Raw genomic sequence first — 17,607 nt, 5'->3', positions numbered from 1 at the left:
TTCTGTCCTATAGGTGAGGAAATGAACTGGAAGAATTTAAGTGAGGTATGCAAGACATCACAGCTGATTAATGGCTGTCCATGACTGAGTCCAGGTGGTTCCTCTCATTATTGGTCCATGGCCTTCCTGAAATTTATAGAATGTCCCAGAGACACTTGCTCCTAGCTTTTGCTAACAGGGATGCTCTGCTCTGAGATGGTTTTATTGCCATACCCTTCTCCACTCAGAATGCCCCGTCCCACGCTCGCAAGTTGTCTAATTGCAGCTAAGTGGGTCTGAGGACACTCTATTGTATCTATTACAATAATAATCTATTGTATTGGCTTACATCACCTTGAACTTGTTATCTTGATCACATCAATACTTTCCCCTGTTTATTCAGACTGTTCACAAATAGGAAGTCAAAGAAATACTTGCTCTCTGAACAAACAATCCAACTTTGAACTAAAATATCTTTGAAAGTTTTTCTGAAGCTTTAATTACTCCATTCCTTTGGTTTGGTATGTGCAGTCAGGGTCTCTCAATTTCCCCAAATATTTGAAAATATTTTGATATTCTGTGTCTTCTGGTATAATACAAAGCATCATTGAGGTAAATTAGTAGATTGCAGAACTCCGGTCCCTTGACCAGGAGCTATAGTTAAAAGAACAAAGCAAACTTTAGGGAAACCAGTAGAGCATAATCTCAGTTTAATGGAAAGTCTCTACTCCGATGACCACTCTTTTCAAATTACACTGTGGGCTTCAGCTACAAAGGCTGTGCAGCAATGTGTGACTCTGTTGGGAAATATGCATGTGGTACCTTAGCCACGCTGGAGGCCAGGGATCACAATGTGGGTTTCAGATGCAGTTGGCCACTGACGCTGGGTGGCAAGGACTTAAAACAAAAACAGGAAGAGCCCAGAGCACAGCAGTGGAAAATTTAGGTGGGTGGGTGTAGAGTGGAAAATGTACTCCCTCCGGCCACGGCCTATGTTCATTAGCAATGACCTTCCTTTGCTCTAGCCCTGTAAACTGATGTTGATAGTAAAGCTTCGAGAAAATCTGAATAAACCCTTCTGCCTTGTCAACCAAGGACAAAGATGAGACCGCCCAATTTAGTTAGACTGTGGCCAGAACCATGTATTTTTAATTGCAGCCATGGGCTCAAACTGTTCCGGATCTTAGGCCCATAGATTCAAGCAATTCAAGTCAGCATATGCTTCCACTCAACTGTGATGTCCATTTCCAAATGGTCATAAATATGTAGTATAAACACTAAGGTCGGGGGACATGAAATGGATGACAGCATAAACTAATAAGGCTCCAGAAACTGGTGTTCTTTACCCCAAATGGCATGGGAATGTTTGACTTTGTATCTTTTGTGTTGCATCCATATTTCTGGGAAAAATAATTTCTGCCTTCATTCCAGCTGTACAGTAGCTACTGGGGTGATCGGTTACAAGCGAAAGGAGCAAGACAAAACTCCAGCATACAAAGGGCAATGACAACCAGAAAGCAACAGCTCCATCCTGTCCTGGCCTTGAAAGGAATTGGATCCTAGGTGGTGACAACATTTCCAATCAATTGTCCTCTGTCGCCCTCTGCTGTTCTTCTGGAGAAGTTTCCCCTTACAACAATGAGAAATCATGTACTAGCTGCATCCATTTCTATGCTCTCCCTGCTGGCCATAATGGGAGATACAGACAGCAAAACAGACAGCTCCTTCCTGATGGACTCTCAACGCTGCATGAGACACCATTATGTCGATTCTATCAGTCACCCATTGTACAAGTGTAGCTCAAAGGTAAGATCAAGGTCGCTCCCAAGTCTTTGAGAAGATACCCCTTTCCCTCACTTACAGAAAAGAGGCCATAGTTCCTTGTCAGGTGGCGGAGAACTGTGACCAGAGCCCAAAGTGTAGCTCTATGACTGGCTTGTAAAACTCACAAGGGAATCTTTCTTTAGAGTTTTTCCACCATGTTTTGCAATACCATGACTGTAATGGAGCTTGTACATGCTGATCCTGTTGTTGGGTATCCTGTGTCCCTGACTGGGAAATTTATGAGCAATAATGTTTATTTTTCAATAAAGAAAAACAGTGATTAGAAATAGGGCTCAGTGGGTAAAGTGAGGACCTCAGTTTGGATCCCTAGCATCCATGTAAAAGAGCTGCCATGGTGGTACACACCTCTAATCTTAGGGATGAGGAAGCAGAAACAGGAGAACCTGTGGGGCATGCTGGCTAGTCAATCTAGTCCAGTAAATGAGCTCTAGATTCAGTAAGAGACTCTGTCCTTCAACCTCTAACCACCACAGTCATCTTTGTAAAAATGCACACATGTGCAGGAACATATATATACACACACACACACACACACACACACACACACACATGCACACATACATGCAAGAAGAAAGAAAAATGGAGCCTCCAAGTTATCATAATTCCTTCTACCTGCATCAACAACCAAAAGAAGGGGAAGAATTTGAATAAGATTTAACAGTGGAACACATTCTTGGAGGCTCCTCAAACAGTTTTCTGAACTACCCCAGAACAAGCTGTGTGGCCTAAACCTTCCTCCCTGTGCCACATTTATATTAAAATGACTCCAGAACTAAAGATGACAATTCAGTTTTTTATCATTTTATCTTGATTAGCAGTTTTGTCTTCTTTGCAGTGGGTAGAGTGTTTCTTGCACAAGTCATCTATGTCTCAGTGCTGAGAAGAGGTGCACAAAGTACTAACACCCTAAAAGACCACCAAGAGTGGCGGCCATGTAGACCACCCAGAAGGGAGGCACAACGTAGGATGGAACGAATTCCAAATTACAGTTCTCCTGACTATTGTTCCCTCAGCCACGCGCACTAAATGTGGCCACACTTAGTAAATAAGATTTTGTTTAGCTCTACCTCAAAGGATTCTCACTTTAGTCCTGAGACTAAAACAGCAGCAACAACAAAATCCATTGAAACCTTATCATATGTTAAGTATTTTTAAAATTACCCATATAATTAAGAATTTTCAAAGCAATATAAATCACTAGAATTAACCTCATAGAAATAAATCTCTCCACCCTCCATTTCAAACATGTCTGCGTTTCCATTTTCCATTACTTACATGATTGTAGACCTAGGAAGTTCCCTTATTTTAGTTTGAGGAGATAAGTGTTTGAAGGATCAAAATTTAAGTTAAATCAATTTCACCATTGTATTAATAAGACCTGGGACTGTAGGAAAAGCAATAGATATTTTTCCACTTAAGAAAATATCCTGGTTCTTATTTATACTTGAGGAACAAAACTGAAGAGAAACAATTAGATGGTGAGCAGAAAGTTTCCTTCTTGGAAATGGAGAGCAGGAGCTGGTGGAGCTGGTGGGGATTAGGGGGACACACTGGCTTAGGGTTCATTTCAGCACCACAGAAGCACAAAAAGCAGCAGCAACAACTAAAACAACTATGAGGAAAAGATAAGAGAAACATTTTTATAACCGTGATTGCTCAGAAATTACTTCAGAAGAGACAGCACTTGTGTTCACTGCTTGTTAGTTCATGGACGATTTCTTTCTTTGTTGAACTGTTCTTTATAATCATGTTTCTTTAAAAGGAGAGAAAAGGAATTCAAATTTAAGAAAGTGTCATTGTGATGAAAGGGAGGATAAAAGAAAATAGTGGCATCTACAAAAAGTTGAGAGTGGATGGCAGAGCTTGCCTAGCATGTTTGAGATCCTAGGTTCCATCCCAGAACCAAAAGAAAAGTTGAAAATAATCCAGAAGATTGGACAAAATGATTTGTGATAGATGGAAGACTATCTTAGCATGTTAACCTAAGAGAGGAAAGTTCAAGGAAGAAATGCCATTAACGCAAACTCACAGGATTTGAGCAGGACTCTTAGAAACAACTTTTAGTCAAATGTTGTTCAACTTTGCTTCTCCCAGAATGCCACCGTGCATAGCAGTGTAAAACTTGATAATAGAAAAAAATGTTTGTCATTTTATGGAAGCAATCTGTTTTCCAACTTCCCAAATGACCCCAAATATAGCAATGGTTTTATGTAAATGCTGCTTGTAATTATTAATCTTCCTTCCTTGGTCACAGAAATTTGAAACTCTGCCTGGCAGAGTTTCAGTTACCAGACCCTTTCTGGATTAAATTTTCTTTATGTATTCAGGAAGAAAATGATTTTCATTTGGAAATATTACATAGTTTTAAATTTTTACAGACTTAGGCTGATAGTCCCTCTAATGGGTCTTGTAGCATGAATAATAAAAACCCAAAGACAGAAATTGGGGTTCAATCTGAAAGTCAGAAAAACAAAGGAGCCAAGCCACCAGGGAAGTCTTACCTCTACCAAAGCTAGGTGACTGCAAAACTAAGCTTCTCTTTCATCCCATTTTCTATTCCCTTTAGTGCTGTGACTCCCTAGGACTGGGATTAAAGGTGTGCGCAACCACCACCTGGATCTGTTTCTGCATTGATCTTGTGTAGCCCAGGGTGGCCTTGAACTCACAGAGATCCTCTGTCTGGTCTCCAGAATACAGATGAAATCTATGTGTGGTCAAAGGAAAGGAATGTACTGCCTTGAACACCTAACCTGTGTCAGTCATTTCAATACACACACGCACACGCATATACACACACACTCAACACACACACACACATACACACACACACACACACACACACACACACACACACATATATATATATATATATATATATATATATATATATTCATTGCCAAGAGACCTGCCATGTAGGTATTATCATTCCCATGATGGAACAAAGAAAACTTGTGGTTTCTTGATGCCACATAATTTGGGAATGGCAGTATTTTCTTTGTAGAGTTCATTTTTCTGAACCTGGCTCCTCATATTGAAGAAATGCAGTAAGAATATAGGAGCTATTATTTAGAATTAAGATCTAGGTGCCTGCATAAATGTCATAGCTTACAATTTTTTTTCTAGGAAAAAAACGAAATAATGGGTAAATGTTTTCTGGACAACTTTTGTGGGACTCTCTGTTCACCATGGCCTTGATCTTGTATTTGCCCAGTTTTAGGTCCTGTCAACTTTCTCCTAACAATTCAGTAAAGAACTAAGATACACTCAGCAGAAAAGACTGACCTACCAAGAAAGACAGAGTAGCCACTGTTTAGATTATACCCAGTGTCTTTGTTTGTAATGATATCACATGGGATTTGGTCCAAAAGGGCCTGGAAGTGGCAAGCCATTTCCATTCTTCCTAAGAAATCACATTTCCCTGAAATTCTGCGGAAAGGTCATAAAGCAAACAAGCTTAGGATCTGCAGCCAGAAGAAATGGGCTGTCTGTAAAATGGTGACAGACACTGAGGCTTTACTCCAGTAGAGATCTGCTATTCAGTTCTTGATACACAGCTTTCCAAATGAGTGATTTCAGGAAGCCAAATCATTGTTTGGTGCCTCAGTTTCCTCCTCTGCAAAAAGAGCTACTTGCTCAAGGACGTGGCTATGTATGGCAGCGATGGTAATATTTGTAAAGCAACTAGCACAGAGCTTGCCATATAACAGACCTTTAATAAAGCTGTTATGATCCTGATGAAGAAGTTGTAAGCTAGACAGGTGTTTCAACCCACTCTTCTATTTCAGTCACTACTAAGACTTCCATAACTGTTGGGATCCCTGCAGTATTAAAGGATTAGGAATGTGAACTTCCCTATGACTCTGCTGGTTATGGGAGGGGTGGGGAAGAACAGAAGAGCAAAGTAAATATAAGCCCCTGTGCTGGGTGCTGAGAGAGAGGATGAAATAGAAGCAGACTACTGGCTACCTTCACAAGGGGAATGGAGGAGGTGCAACGGTGAGTTCTGATTCCTGACCAGCTTGTATTTCTGAGATCTTGGGTTGGAAACGTGAACTGGCTCCATGGGTGTTTGAAGCCCAAGTTGTTGAGAAGTAGGGGACGGTGGTCCAAGGTAATGGAGTAGAATCAGGTTCTAAGTGAGGGGTGAGGGGCAACCACTCTGGGCAAGATGAGACAGCAGACTGTGAGGAAAGAAGGAGCTGAGTTGAGGAGACCAAGGTTGTAAACATTCCGAGAGAGAAGGTTTTTCATGTCAAGGACTGAGCTGCAGGATTGGGAAAGAGCTGGTAGAATCCCCAAACCCTATTCTGTTGCTGCCCATGAAGTTCATAGGAAAATGTATTGGAGTTAGAGATACGGAGTTTATAATATAATTGATCACCTGAGACATGTGGCATAATTTTTAAAATAAAAAATTTATTTATTTATTTATTTAATATCTGCCAGCATGCCAGAAGAGGGCACTAGATCTCATTACAGATGGTTGTGAGCCACCATGTGGTTGATGGGAATTGAACTCAGGACCTCTGGAAGAGCAGGCAATGCTCTTAACAGCTGAGCCATCTCTCTAGCCCCTAAAATAAGAAATTTATACTGATGGCTACTGTGTGCAGGCATCATCAAAGTTGTTAAAGACAAAAACAATAGGAGAAGAAGACAAACAAATATTTACCCCTCATAATGCTTCAAGAGGATATAGGAAAAGGAAGTGTTCGCGATGCAAATGCCTCTTCACATCTGTTTGATTTTTGGCTTGTGTGACAGTAACAGACAGCAGTTGGAGTGATGTGAGTTCCCATCCAAATCTTCAAGTCTCACCCCTATGCTACTTTGTTCCCCTGGTTGTCATTTTGTTGCTGATCTCAGCTGGCACAGGTGACCCTTTAAATATTGACCTGAGTTCCCAGAGATGAGCTGAACAGTCCTGTCTTGATGTCGCAGGTAAAGGAAGGTGTGGGAAAGTGACATTGATGGATCTTGTTCCTGGTATATATATATTGAGATCATCTGAAAGAAAGACATACTTAACTCAAAGTCATGAAACATATTTAGAAAGTTAAAATAATAGAAAAGAATGTTTCTGGACATGTTCAGTTCTCATTATAAAGGTGAATTTACTCTCCTTCCTCTGTCCCTCCCTTGCCCTCTCTACCTCTTTGTGTGTGTGTGTGTGTGTGTGTAATAAGGAGGCTGCTTGTTGGTTCCTGGCTGCTTAGCCTGAAATAATCACACAGAAACTGTATTAATTAAACCACTGCTTGGCCCATTAGCCCTAGCTTCTTATTGACTAACTCTTATAATTTAAGCCATTTCTATCAACCTGTATATCGCCATGTGGCTTATCGGCTAAAGTTCTATCTGGCTCCCACAGGGATACATGGCTTCTCTCTGACTCCACCCTTCTATTCCTGAGTATTCAGTTTAGTTTTCCCCGCCTAGCTCTGCTCTGCCCCGCCCTGCTCTGTTATAGGCTCAAAGCAGTTCTTTATTCATCAATGGTAATCACAGCATACAGAGGGAAATCCCACATCGTGTGTGTGTGTGTGTGTGTGTGTGTGTGTGTGTGTGTGTGTGTGTGTGCATGTGTGTGTACTGAGAACACCAAAAAAAAACCACTAATTGTTTCAGTGTTTGGAAGAGGAGACCCACCGACAAGATATAGGAAGGTTTTCATTAGACAAAGCCAAGTAAAAATGACGTCCCTGGGAGAGTAAAGACATGCACAAAGGCAGGAGGAAGGAAAACTAAGGGCAGTCCCATGGGCTCTTAAGTAGTTAAGTTCGACTTTAACTGGAGCAGGGAGCAGATGATGAGAACAGCTATAAGACAAAAAGTACTTGACATGTGGGACAGTCACGGTAGGTACTGACTGTATATCTCTGTTTATTCATCTTGTGTAGAAACAGTACATGAGAAATAGGGACTAGGCCCACTGAAGGTGGACCTAGGTCCTTCCATCCTAGAGATCTGGTCCTTCACGGTAGACTGGGCATGAAGCATGATATCCTAAAACTTTTAGTTTAATCACAATTAAGGTAGCTTATCTTCAAGTTACCCTGTATTGCAGACTTGACTATTTTATGGACAGCTAATATCATGTTCAGTTAGGGCCATATTTGACTCACCATGTATGTCTTACTGGGATATCCCGTGCTGTCTTTGACCTTTTGTAATTATTCTTGTTGGAACAGGTTTGTTTTATCCACCTGGATCTATAAAGACTTTACTTTGGAAAGTGGCAGAATGATTGCTTTACTCTCCAATAGGTAATCTGGATTAGATAGCAGCAAATTTTATGCTGTTTCAGTGTGTGAAGCAAGTTTCCCCATGTACTGGCAGATACAAGGAGAAGGAACTGGGGAAGTTCTAGGACTCTCAGAGAAATGGGGTAGACACCAGAGATGGGCCAGATATGGTTTATCTACAGCATAATCCTCTCAAACCTGGTTGGGATGATGTTTATCTTGCCTGTCAATTTGAAGAACAGACAGAATACCAATATAAACTTTAATAGAATCAAAACAGCTTAATGTAGCCATTTTCTTTCTGCCTTTGTGACCTTGCAAAGAAAGTAATGTTAGACCAATTGAATTTATTCCTCCCTTAGTCCTGCTAGCTTTTTCTGCTACTATCTCATAGTTCCTTCATGTGTGCGAATTAATTGTTGACATTTCTCCCAGTATTTCCTCAGATAATGATGTTAGTAATCTTTAACTATCAGTTTAATTTTGCCCCATAGGATGATGTCAGAAGTCATCTATAGTGAGTCTTTAATATTAACTGCTAATTACCAAAATATTATAAGGTTCTGTATCACCAGGGATCAAGCTGCCTTGGTCCATCTCACTCATGCCTCCCATCCCTTGTATTCAAAGATCATTGAACTCTATGAGCTGTCATTTATCTTTGTGGGGCAAACTCCTGTCTTAACGCACATTCAAAACACCTTTTCTTTGGGCTTAGCTCAAACTTTTTGGGAAAGCAGAGCAAATGAGTCTATCTGCCTACTGTTATAATTTAAACTAAGTGTGATCAGAAGAGTTCTTGCACATCCACTCACTGTCTTTGACCTGGACATGCCAAGGAATGTGGTCAGCATTTTTCCTTCTTGAACTATGACCTTAAAGCAGACATGTTTGGGAATCTGTTCCTTATGCTCAGTGTTATCAGGAATATGCCCACATCTAAAGTACTTTCCAGTGTGAATACACATAGGCTCCCATAAGAAACCTCCAGACTTCCTTTGTTTGGGAAGGTCATTACTTCAGAAATTTCCTCCTGAGTTCCTTACTTCTACTCAAAAAAAAAAAAAGAATCAAAGGAACCTTTTGGCCATCTCCTTAAGCTGTATGCAAAATGGTGAGTATGTACATTTTCCTGAGGGTAATTTTTAAACAGTTTTTCATTTTTAGATTCATTTATTTTTCCTTTATGTGTATGTGTGTGCCTGCTTACCTGTATGTACATCTTCTCAGGTGTCTGAAAAGATCAGATGTTGGACCTCTCTGGAACTGGAGTTACAGGCTGTTGTGAACCATGTGGTATAGATTCTGGGAATAAATCCAGATCATCTGTAAGACTAGCAAGTGGTCTTGACCATGTAATCAGCTCTCCATCCCTTTAGTTAATCTTAATAGAGTCTTACTATAAAGAACACACAAGCTCTGACACAGCAGCCCAAACCTCTGGAAATGGAGAGGGTCAGGGTAAATTTTCTCTAAATAATTCTGAAGATGCTGACATAAACTGTATAAATGACAGGTACCTCTTTAGGTACAACCTCAGGTATAAACTCTCAGACCCGGAAATGTATCCTGTCTCTACTTCACTTTCTTCTTCTAAGTTACACCTAGAATATTTCTTCCAAAGCAACACTTAGATAAGTCCTTTTTCTTCTGCAGAGACTACATTCCTTCTGTTTCGTTATTTCCCATTGAACCCCCAATTCCATCATTCTCTGTTTGAGCCTGGATTTCAATATGAAGTGACTTTCTGCTTGTTGGTGGTGGGAGAACTGCAGTACTTTTGGGCAGTGGTAGTCCTCCATCCATCAGGAGAAACTCATTTTGTACTCAGATGTTTATTTGGCTTTGGTTTTGGAGGCAAGATATTTGAACTCATTTATGTACTTGAAGATGACTCCTGATACTTCTGCCTCTACTAAATGCTGAGATTACAGGTATGTGTCACCATCCCTGGTTCATATGGTCCTAGAGACTGAACCCAGACATGTGGGTGCACTAGGCAAGCGCTCTATCACCTGAAGTACATCACCAGGCCCGCTCCTGGATTTTTTTTATTCACACCATAGTGGTACATCTTCTTAATTGATTCTAAACCATCACTGCACTTCAGTCACCAAAGGAATCTTGAAAATCATGAAAGCTTGGGCCTTACTATACGAGTTAAATTCAAAATCGTTTCAGATGGGGTAGTGTTGAATGATTTCCTACCAACCTCCAGGTGCTGGGGATTGAACCTAGAGCCTTGTGCATGCTAAGCAAGTCCTCTTCTGCTGAGCCACAATACCTTAAATACATATTTTAGGTTTACCAATAGATTCTGAGTTGCACCCACTGGTCTGACCCAGCAGGAATTGGACAGGAGTGTTAGAGCCTTTCAAAGGATGCTGTGGTAACTTGAGATTTAGGCACCTGCACGTAGTAATCACCTCCCGTTATTTCTCCAGATGGTGCTCCTGGCCAGATGTGAAGGGCACTGCAGCCAGGCATCACGCTCTGAGCCGTTGGTGTCCTTCAGCACTGTCCTCAAGCAACCTTTCCGTTCCTCCTGTCACTGCTGTCGACCTCAGACCTCCAAGCTGAAGGCTTTGCGTCTGCGCTGCTCAGGGGGCATGCGACTCACCGCCACTTACCGGTACATCCTCTCCTGTCACTGCGAGGAATGCAGCTCCTAAGGCTTGCTGCTGAGTGAGTGGCTTTCTGGCTGGGACAACCATAGGAGCAGTTCAACCAGCCAGAGGAGGACTGGCAAGAAAAGAGTTAAGGCAGATAAAGATGGAGCGAGTCCCACAGGATTGTGCATATTCTAGTCCTAAAGACTCAATGTGCTTTCAATGGAGAGTGACTCTGGGAACTCGACTTTCATTGCCATCTCCTTTCCCTGAAGGAATTTCTTTGGTTACTTTTCAGATTCAGGCATTCCCCCTGTTGGCTCTGAATGTGGTTTGGGTTTCTGACAATTCTGCATTAGTGAGAAAATGTGGGGCCCTGTGCAAGAGTGTGTCAGGCTGTCCCTAGTTGGTGCATATTAGGGAAGAATTTGCCCAACTCTTCTTAGGAGATCTTCGGTTGTTTTTCACCTTGTCGTTTTGGTCTAAGAGTCTCCGAAGGTTACTGGTTTCAAGTTCCGGACAGCAAGTCCGTGGATATGTTTAGTGAGGTTTATTCACAGCTTGCTGATACTAAAATAACTAATACACGGGTTCTTTCATGTGACTATGGAACTCCTGACAGCTATAATTCTTCATAAATGACTTCGGGGCTATAAAGGTGGCATAAGGAATTTATTTTCTGGAGGCCTTTGCAGGTAAATGTTGCTAAACTTTTGTAAGGAGGTAGATGTTCAAAGACACACACACACACACACACGGATGGATACAGTACTGACTCTGGAGAAGGCATAAATTACTAGTGGCATGGGAATACGTCATACTCATAACTGAGAATTAGTCAAGCAAGTAGGAATCTATTCGTGGGTATTCAAAAGCTTCAGTCATGTCTTAAGCATCATTCTCTAGCATCTACCTGTCTACGTGAGGCTGTCTAGTGGTGGACTAGCTTATCCTCTGAAAATTTTGTTCCAATATATTTTTGGTCATTGAGGCTCAAATTTTGAATTATCCCAATGTTTTGAAATAAAAATAGAGTACCTTCAAATTTGGGCTGCATAGGTATTGTTATTTCTTCTTCTTCCTCCTCCTCCTCTTCTAGTCTTCGGTGATGTGGATATAAGATCCATGTAACTACTGTTTGGAAATCTCCGAGGATATGATAGAAGTAAGAACAATTAGAAGGAAATTGAGTCTCAGGACGCATGATGGGAACTTAAAATAAAAAAAAAATCAGTATACTGTGGTGCGTAAACTTGGCTGCAGGTCTCAAATTTTAGTACAAAATATGATGTGTTGTGGCTTCCTTAGGTATTATTGTGCAAAATAGCCATGACACATCCCTTTTGATCTCTTCATTTTTCTCAGGAAAGATTGGGTGCCCATAAGTCAGGCCAAGAGAAGCAGCAGGACAAAGTTCACAAACAACACTGTTGCTCTGTGCTCCAAACCTAATGATACTACTTTGATCTTCCTCAGCACTGCAGGAAGTGTGACACTGGCATGCATTATATATACTACAGGCACCTCAATGTGAACGCCAACATGAAAATTTAGTTTCCAGAACAACCCTAATACCACACTGTCTTGACTAACCAGGAGTGACAGCACTCCCCACTGTTAACACAGCTATCCCGTGAATTATTTTTCCTGCAGAGATGGTGGTTTTCTTCTCTCTTTGGTACTACTTCCACACAATTTTGTGAAAGCCAGTGGGATTAAATTTTTATTCATGGCTTTGAAACAGAATTTTTTAAAAAGAAACTTTAACTTGATTTAAACCTTTATGGTGATAGAGTTAGCAAATTCACTGAATTGGAAGATGTCCTTATCCTGAAAGCAAATTTAAATCGGCAATTTGGACCATTATATGAAGAGAAAAACTGTCATGTGAAAAACTAAATTTAACACTGAAAGTTAAGTGGGTATCTAAACCCCTCCCTTGGTTTGAGATAAGTTCTTGCTATGTTTCCCATGCTGGCCAGGAATATTATACACTCCTGTCTACCCAGCTAAATAGTTATAATTCATACCGGATAATGAAAGAATGCTGGCCAGACCTAGGGATTTCTTTCCTGTTTGCCAATCAGAAGTATAAACAGTCCTGGAGAGATGGCTCAGCGTTTGCTGTCCTTTCAGAGGCCTGGTGTTTGGATCTCAGCACTCGTATAAGGTGGCTTACAAATGCCTGTAACTTCAGCTCTAAAGAATTCAATTTCCCCTTCTGGCTTCCCTGAACAACCGTGAATAAGCAGATACACAGACAGACAAATAAAAATAAAATAAATATTTTTTAAGTAGAAATAGTAAAATGTCTCTTCTTGGCTTTGAAATGTCATTTGCCTTTGAGCCTCTATAATATAACCCCCAAAGTCCAGTCTTTATTTGCTTCTTAAGTATATATGACTGTAGCAGAAAGGTGTTATATAACTCTTATCTTCTAAACCATCCAGAAGCTATGGAAAGGGACAGGTTCATATCCCATTACAGGACCTACCGTTAAATCTTCCTGCATAATAACCAGAAAATACTTGAAGCATTTGAGGACCTTTAATAAGAAGTCATCATCTTCTTCAATTATATGGACAAAAAGATGCCTGCAAAAGCTCAGGGACTTGATTTGGAACTGGAGACCAAATTTCCTGCTCACCACGGCCACGAAACGAATGCTTCCCTTCCCTTCACTAGGCAAAAGCACCCTGCTTTTTTTTTGAGATCTTGCATGCTTGAGTAGAATGGAGAAGCTGGAAAAGAGTATGGGGAGACTATGTGAAGTTTAATGGCAACATACCAAAGCTGAGAAAGAAAGAAAAAAATAATTATATTTTCCCCTAAAGACTTTAAAATAGCCCTGGGAACCCAGAGAATTAAGATATTATTGGGTATTAAGTTACTATGGAATTTGTAAATCTTTATGAAATCTTTTAAAAAATTAAACATATTTAGCTCTATTTTAGTGTTTACCCCTAAGGATGGTGAACGAACCAAATGAAAACATTGATCAATTAGGAACATTATTTCTGGAATGCCTAAGGAATGTTCACTTGCCTTCTCCATTTACCATGCATGAAAAAAGGAAATTAAAATGTGTTACAATTTTTACAGCTTGCATCTTAGAACTCTATATGTTAAGTAATAGTACTGGAGAAAAAGATTCCTGTAAATTGATCCAACTCTCATCATTTATGAGCATTTAATAATAAAAAGCTGCTGTTGCAACAGAAAAGACATGGCTTTATGAACTAATATGATTTTCTTCACATCCTGGCTTCCCAGAACTATTTCTTACGTCTTATGTGTATAGTAAGCTCTTGAACATTTTCCAAAAGTTTAGAATGAAGGACAAGTCAACCTTTCTTTATTCTGATGAAATTATTGTTTAATTTCTCTTAAATTCAGGTACTTACTAAACTACCCAGTACATTAGTTTATTGTTATTTATAGCAGGCTGTGTATGCATTTGGGTCAGGGGACTGTAAGAGTAAGTATATTTCTTCACCATGACCTAGGAGAGATTAAAATATGGATTTACTTTTGGTTACTGCCTCGGGCTCCACTGAGGCACAGCCCTTGAGCGCGCGAGCTTCCTACTACAGAATGTCAAGTGTGTTGACACCAGAAGACATGACGATGATGGAGAATTAGGTCAGAGAAGGAAGCATATCCTGCTGCTGGTGTCTTCTTCGTGACTCTAGAGTAAAATTTATCCTGGTGGACACATGCACTTGCTCCTTTTAGCATTAGAACACTGGAACACCTTGGGGCTTAGAAGAGTTTTACATGCAACTGTATGGAAACACCCAAAGAAGAATTTTTTGCTTAGTAATGCCTGTGTCCATACTACAAGTAGATACCCAGATCCACTTAGTGAAAGAGGGCACGTCATAAAAAGATAACATAACATACCAAAATGTCTATGTTAGAGTCCCCTGTCTTTCTTAAAGTCAGATTACATAAATAAAATGCTTTAGTCTACTCTACTCTAAATATACAAGAGCTCAGGTATTTTCTTGAATTCTATGGCAAATACAATTTGAAATTTCTTGTTAAGATCATTGTGTATTCTCAAGGATCAACTCCATTATTCTAGGGAAACAGAACATTCAAAATTGAATAACTATAGTAAACATAAAAATGCACCTACCAGGTTAACCTTCAAGGAAGGATTTGTTACCTCACTTGTTTCTTTAAGGGGACTTCTCATCTTCAGAGACACCTTTCCCAAGGGTATGCTCTTGAAAAGGAATACATTTATATCCAATGCCTAATAGAGGCCTGCGTCTGTCAGTTCAGTGAAGGACAACTCTTATGAATGGTCCTGGCTCCAGACCTGTCCACAGAGTTCCCTTTGTACTCACAGGTCCTTCTCTATGCAGGAGTGCTTATCCTAATAAGTAGCAGCCCCATAAACTCCATCAGTAGCATTCTTACCTATAAATGAATCAAACCCATCTAGTCTCATTTGGTGACTCATGATATTCAAAATAGTAATTTGAGCTGAGTGTTGTGCCATACACATAATCCCAGGGCTTAAAGGTTAGGGTAGGAGGATTTTGAACTGGAGGCCAATATGAACCACATAACAAGTTCAAAGCTAGCCTGGACTACATAGAAAGACCTTGTCTCAAAAAAAATGAGTCTTCTGGTATTGTTGTGCCCAGATTACGACTCCCAGAAAGAGACCATCAGAGAGGCCCAGACTGTAATAAGCAAGGTTTAATCAGCATAATACAAACACATTTGGAGCTCATCTCCATCCCTATCCCCATTACAATAAGGTAGAGAGGAGTTGTATCTCCTCTGTGGGGTAAGCTTTTCAAGGCATAACTACAAAGACAATCTTTGAAGATGCTTTGGCATGGGTATAAGGACTTTTGCTCCCTCCCATTCTGTTAAGTCAGCTTTCCCCTTGTTCTTAGAGCAAGGCCACTGTTCTTGAGTTAGGCCATCTTTATCAGCCTGTACCAGGTGTCTGGCTGGGCTGAGCTAAAAGACCTTGTGTTTGGAATGTCCTGGGTCAGAGAGGGGAAGGCCACTATCTTCCTGGGAAAACATCTGCTAGGAAATTTCTTCTTGCCTCTTTGAGAATAATGGGTGAGGGTCTCATAGTATCTTTTAAATACAAGGTTTAAACGTCTGTTCCAATACCTATGTCAGTACGAATTCTAAATACTAGAGATGTTGAGGTGAGAAAGTCACAGCTTTGTTATTTAAAAAAAATAAAAAATGCATACATATACATCTGTGAATGTGGGTGCAGTTGCCCACAGGGGCCAGAAGAAGACATAAGATAACCCCTAGAGCTGTAGTTACAGGGGTTATGAACCACCAGATATTTGTGTTAGGGAACTGAACCGAATCCCAGAAATCTTCATTCTCTTCAAAATGATAAAGAGAAATAATGTGCCCACCACTATCTCAAAGTATGCATGCATATATATTCTCAAAATAATTTTAAAGTGAGAGGTTCCATCCTCATATGAGAGCTCACTTCTAAATCATGTTTGTAGTTTCAAATAATTAATTTTTCAGAAATGAGTTCTCTTCAATCTTTTATGTCCTTTATATATTTCCCCCTTAATCATGTTATTTGCAATTCCCCCCTTTGGGGGGACATTTTCTTCTCTTTCCCTTATTAGATTCAACAACTATACTTCATGACTCTTTAGACAGCCATTGTTGGAAGAAACTATGAAAAAACACAATACCAGTGAAGACTTCAGTTTGAGCAAAACCGGAAAGCATATAGCCCAATACTCATCATTTATACAAGGTTCTACATCTTCTATCATTTGAGCTTCTAACACGTGCTCACTCACATCACTATGTTCTTGATTCTTCTTGCAAGAATCAAGGTGGGCATCAAATGGACATTGAAATGAGTGCTTACTGGTTTTGGAAACAATAGAGTATGAATTTCTCTGGTTCTTTGTCTACTCACCTCTCAGTTCAAGATGGTCCTCATTGAATATTAAGAGTGGAAACTCTAGACCCAACTTGCCTCTGATCTGCTATTGACTACATGGCTTAGATCAAGTTCCTAGTCCTTTGTGTGTATTGGTTTCCACATCTTTCTTAAAATTGATTTTTATTGAGCTCTACATTTTTCTCTGCTGTCCTCCCTGCTTCTCCCTTCTACTTTAACCCTCCCCCAAGTCCCAATGCTCTCAATTTACTCAGGAGATCTTGTCTTTTTCTACTTCCCAGGTCAATTAGGGTTCTCATTGTTGTCTAAATTCTCTGGGATTGTGATTTGTGAGCTGGTTTTCTTTGCTTTATGTTAAAAAGCCACTTATGAATAAATACATATGATACTTGTCTTTCTGAGTCTGGGTTACCTCACTCAAAATGATGTTTTCTAGCTCCATTCATTTTCCTGCAAATTTCAAGATGTCATTATTTTTTTTCTGCTGTGTAGTACTCCATTGTGTAAATATACCACATTTTCCTTATCCATTCTTTGGTTGAGGAGCATTTAGGTTGTTTCCAGGTTCTGGCTATGACAAGCAATCCAGCTGTGAACATAGTTGAGCACATGTCCTTGTGGCATGATTGAGCATCCTTTGGATATATACTCCAAAGTGGTATTACTGGGTCTTGAGGAAGGTTGTTTCCTAATCTGAGAAATCACCACACTGATATCCAAAGGGGCTGTACCAGCTTGCATTCCCACCAGCAATGCACAAGTGTTCCATTTACCCCACACCCTCTCCAGCACAAGTTGTCATCAGTGTTTTTGATCTTGGCCTTTCTTACAGGTGTAAGATGGAATCTCAGAGTTGTTCTGATTTGTATTTCTCTGATGATTAAGAATGCTGAACATTTCCTTAAGTGTCTTTCAGCCATTTTAGATTCCTCTGTTGAGAGTTCTCTGTTTAGGCTTCCACATCTTTAAGACAGAGATGAAAAAATTAATAAGTTTTCTGGCATTA

The 17,607-nt window shown here is 40.1% G+C and overlaps 1 protein-coding gene across 1 annotated transcript; it reads left to right on the top strand.

The window, feature by feature from the left end:
- Nucleotides 1-1,496: 1,496 nt before the first annotated feature.
- On the top strand, nucleotides 1,497-10,741 carry LOC121441098 (norrin). Its single transcript, XM_041642228.1, has 2 exons — nucleotides 1,497-1,785; nucleotides 10,514-10,741. Exons 1-2 carry the CDS (start codon nucleotides 1,618-1,620, stop codon nucleotides 10,739-10,741), a joined length of 396 nt encoding a protein of 131 aa, XP_041498162.1. The 5' UTR covers nucleotides 1,497-1,617.
- The last annotated feature ends 6,866 nt before the right edge of the window (nucleotides 10,742-17,607 follow it).

The sequence above is a fragment of the Microtus oregoni genome, unplaced genomic scaffold (assembly GCF_018167655.1).
Source record: "Microtus oregoni isolate MIOR12 unplaced genomic scaffold, Mior012 000073F_ref0000255, whole genome shotgun sequence".
In the NCBI taxonomy this organism is placed as follows: Eukaryota; Metazoa; Chordata; class Mammalia; order Rodentia; family Cricetidae; genus Microtus; species Microtus oregoni.
The sequence above is the reverse complement of the archived record's forward strand: the minus strand, read 5'-3'. Positions and strand labels throughout refer to the sequence as shown.

What these genes read in the sequence shown, in the direction of transcription:
- LOC121441098 (XM_041642228.1), top strand. Translation starts at nt 1,618, where the DNA reads ATGAGAAATCATGTACTAGCTGCATCCATTTCTATGCTCTCCCTGCTG. An exon ending in TGTACAAGTGTAGCTCAAAG is followed by an intron (nt 1,786 to 10,513) that starts GTAAGATCAAGG and finishes TTATTTCTCCAG; the next exon opens with ATGGTGCTCCTGGCCAGATG.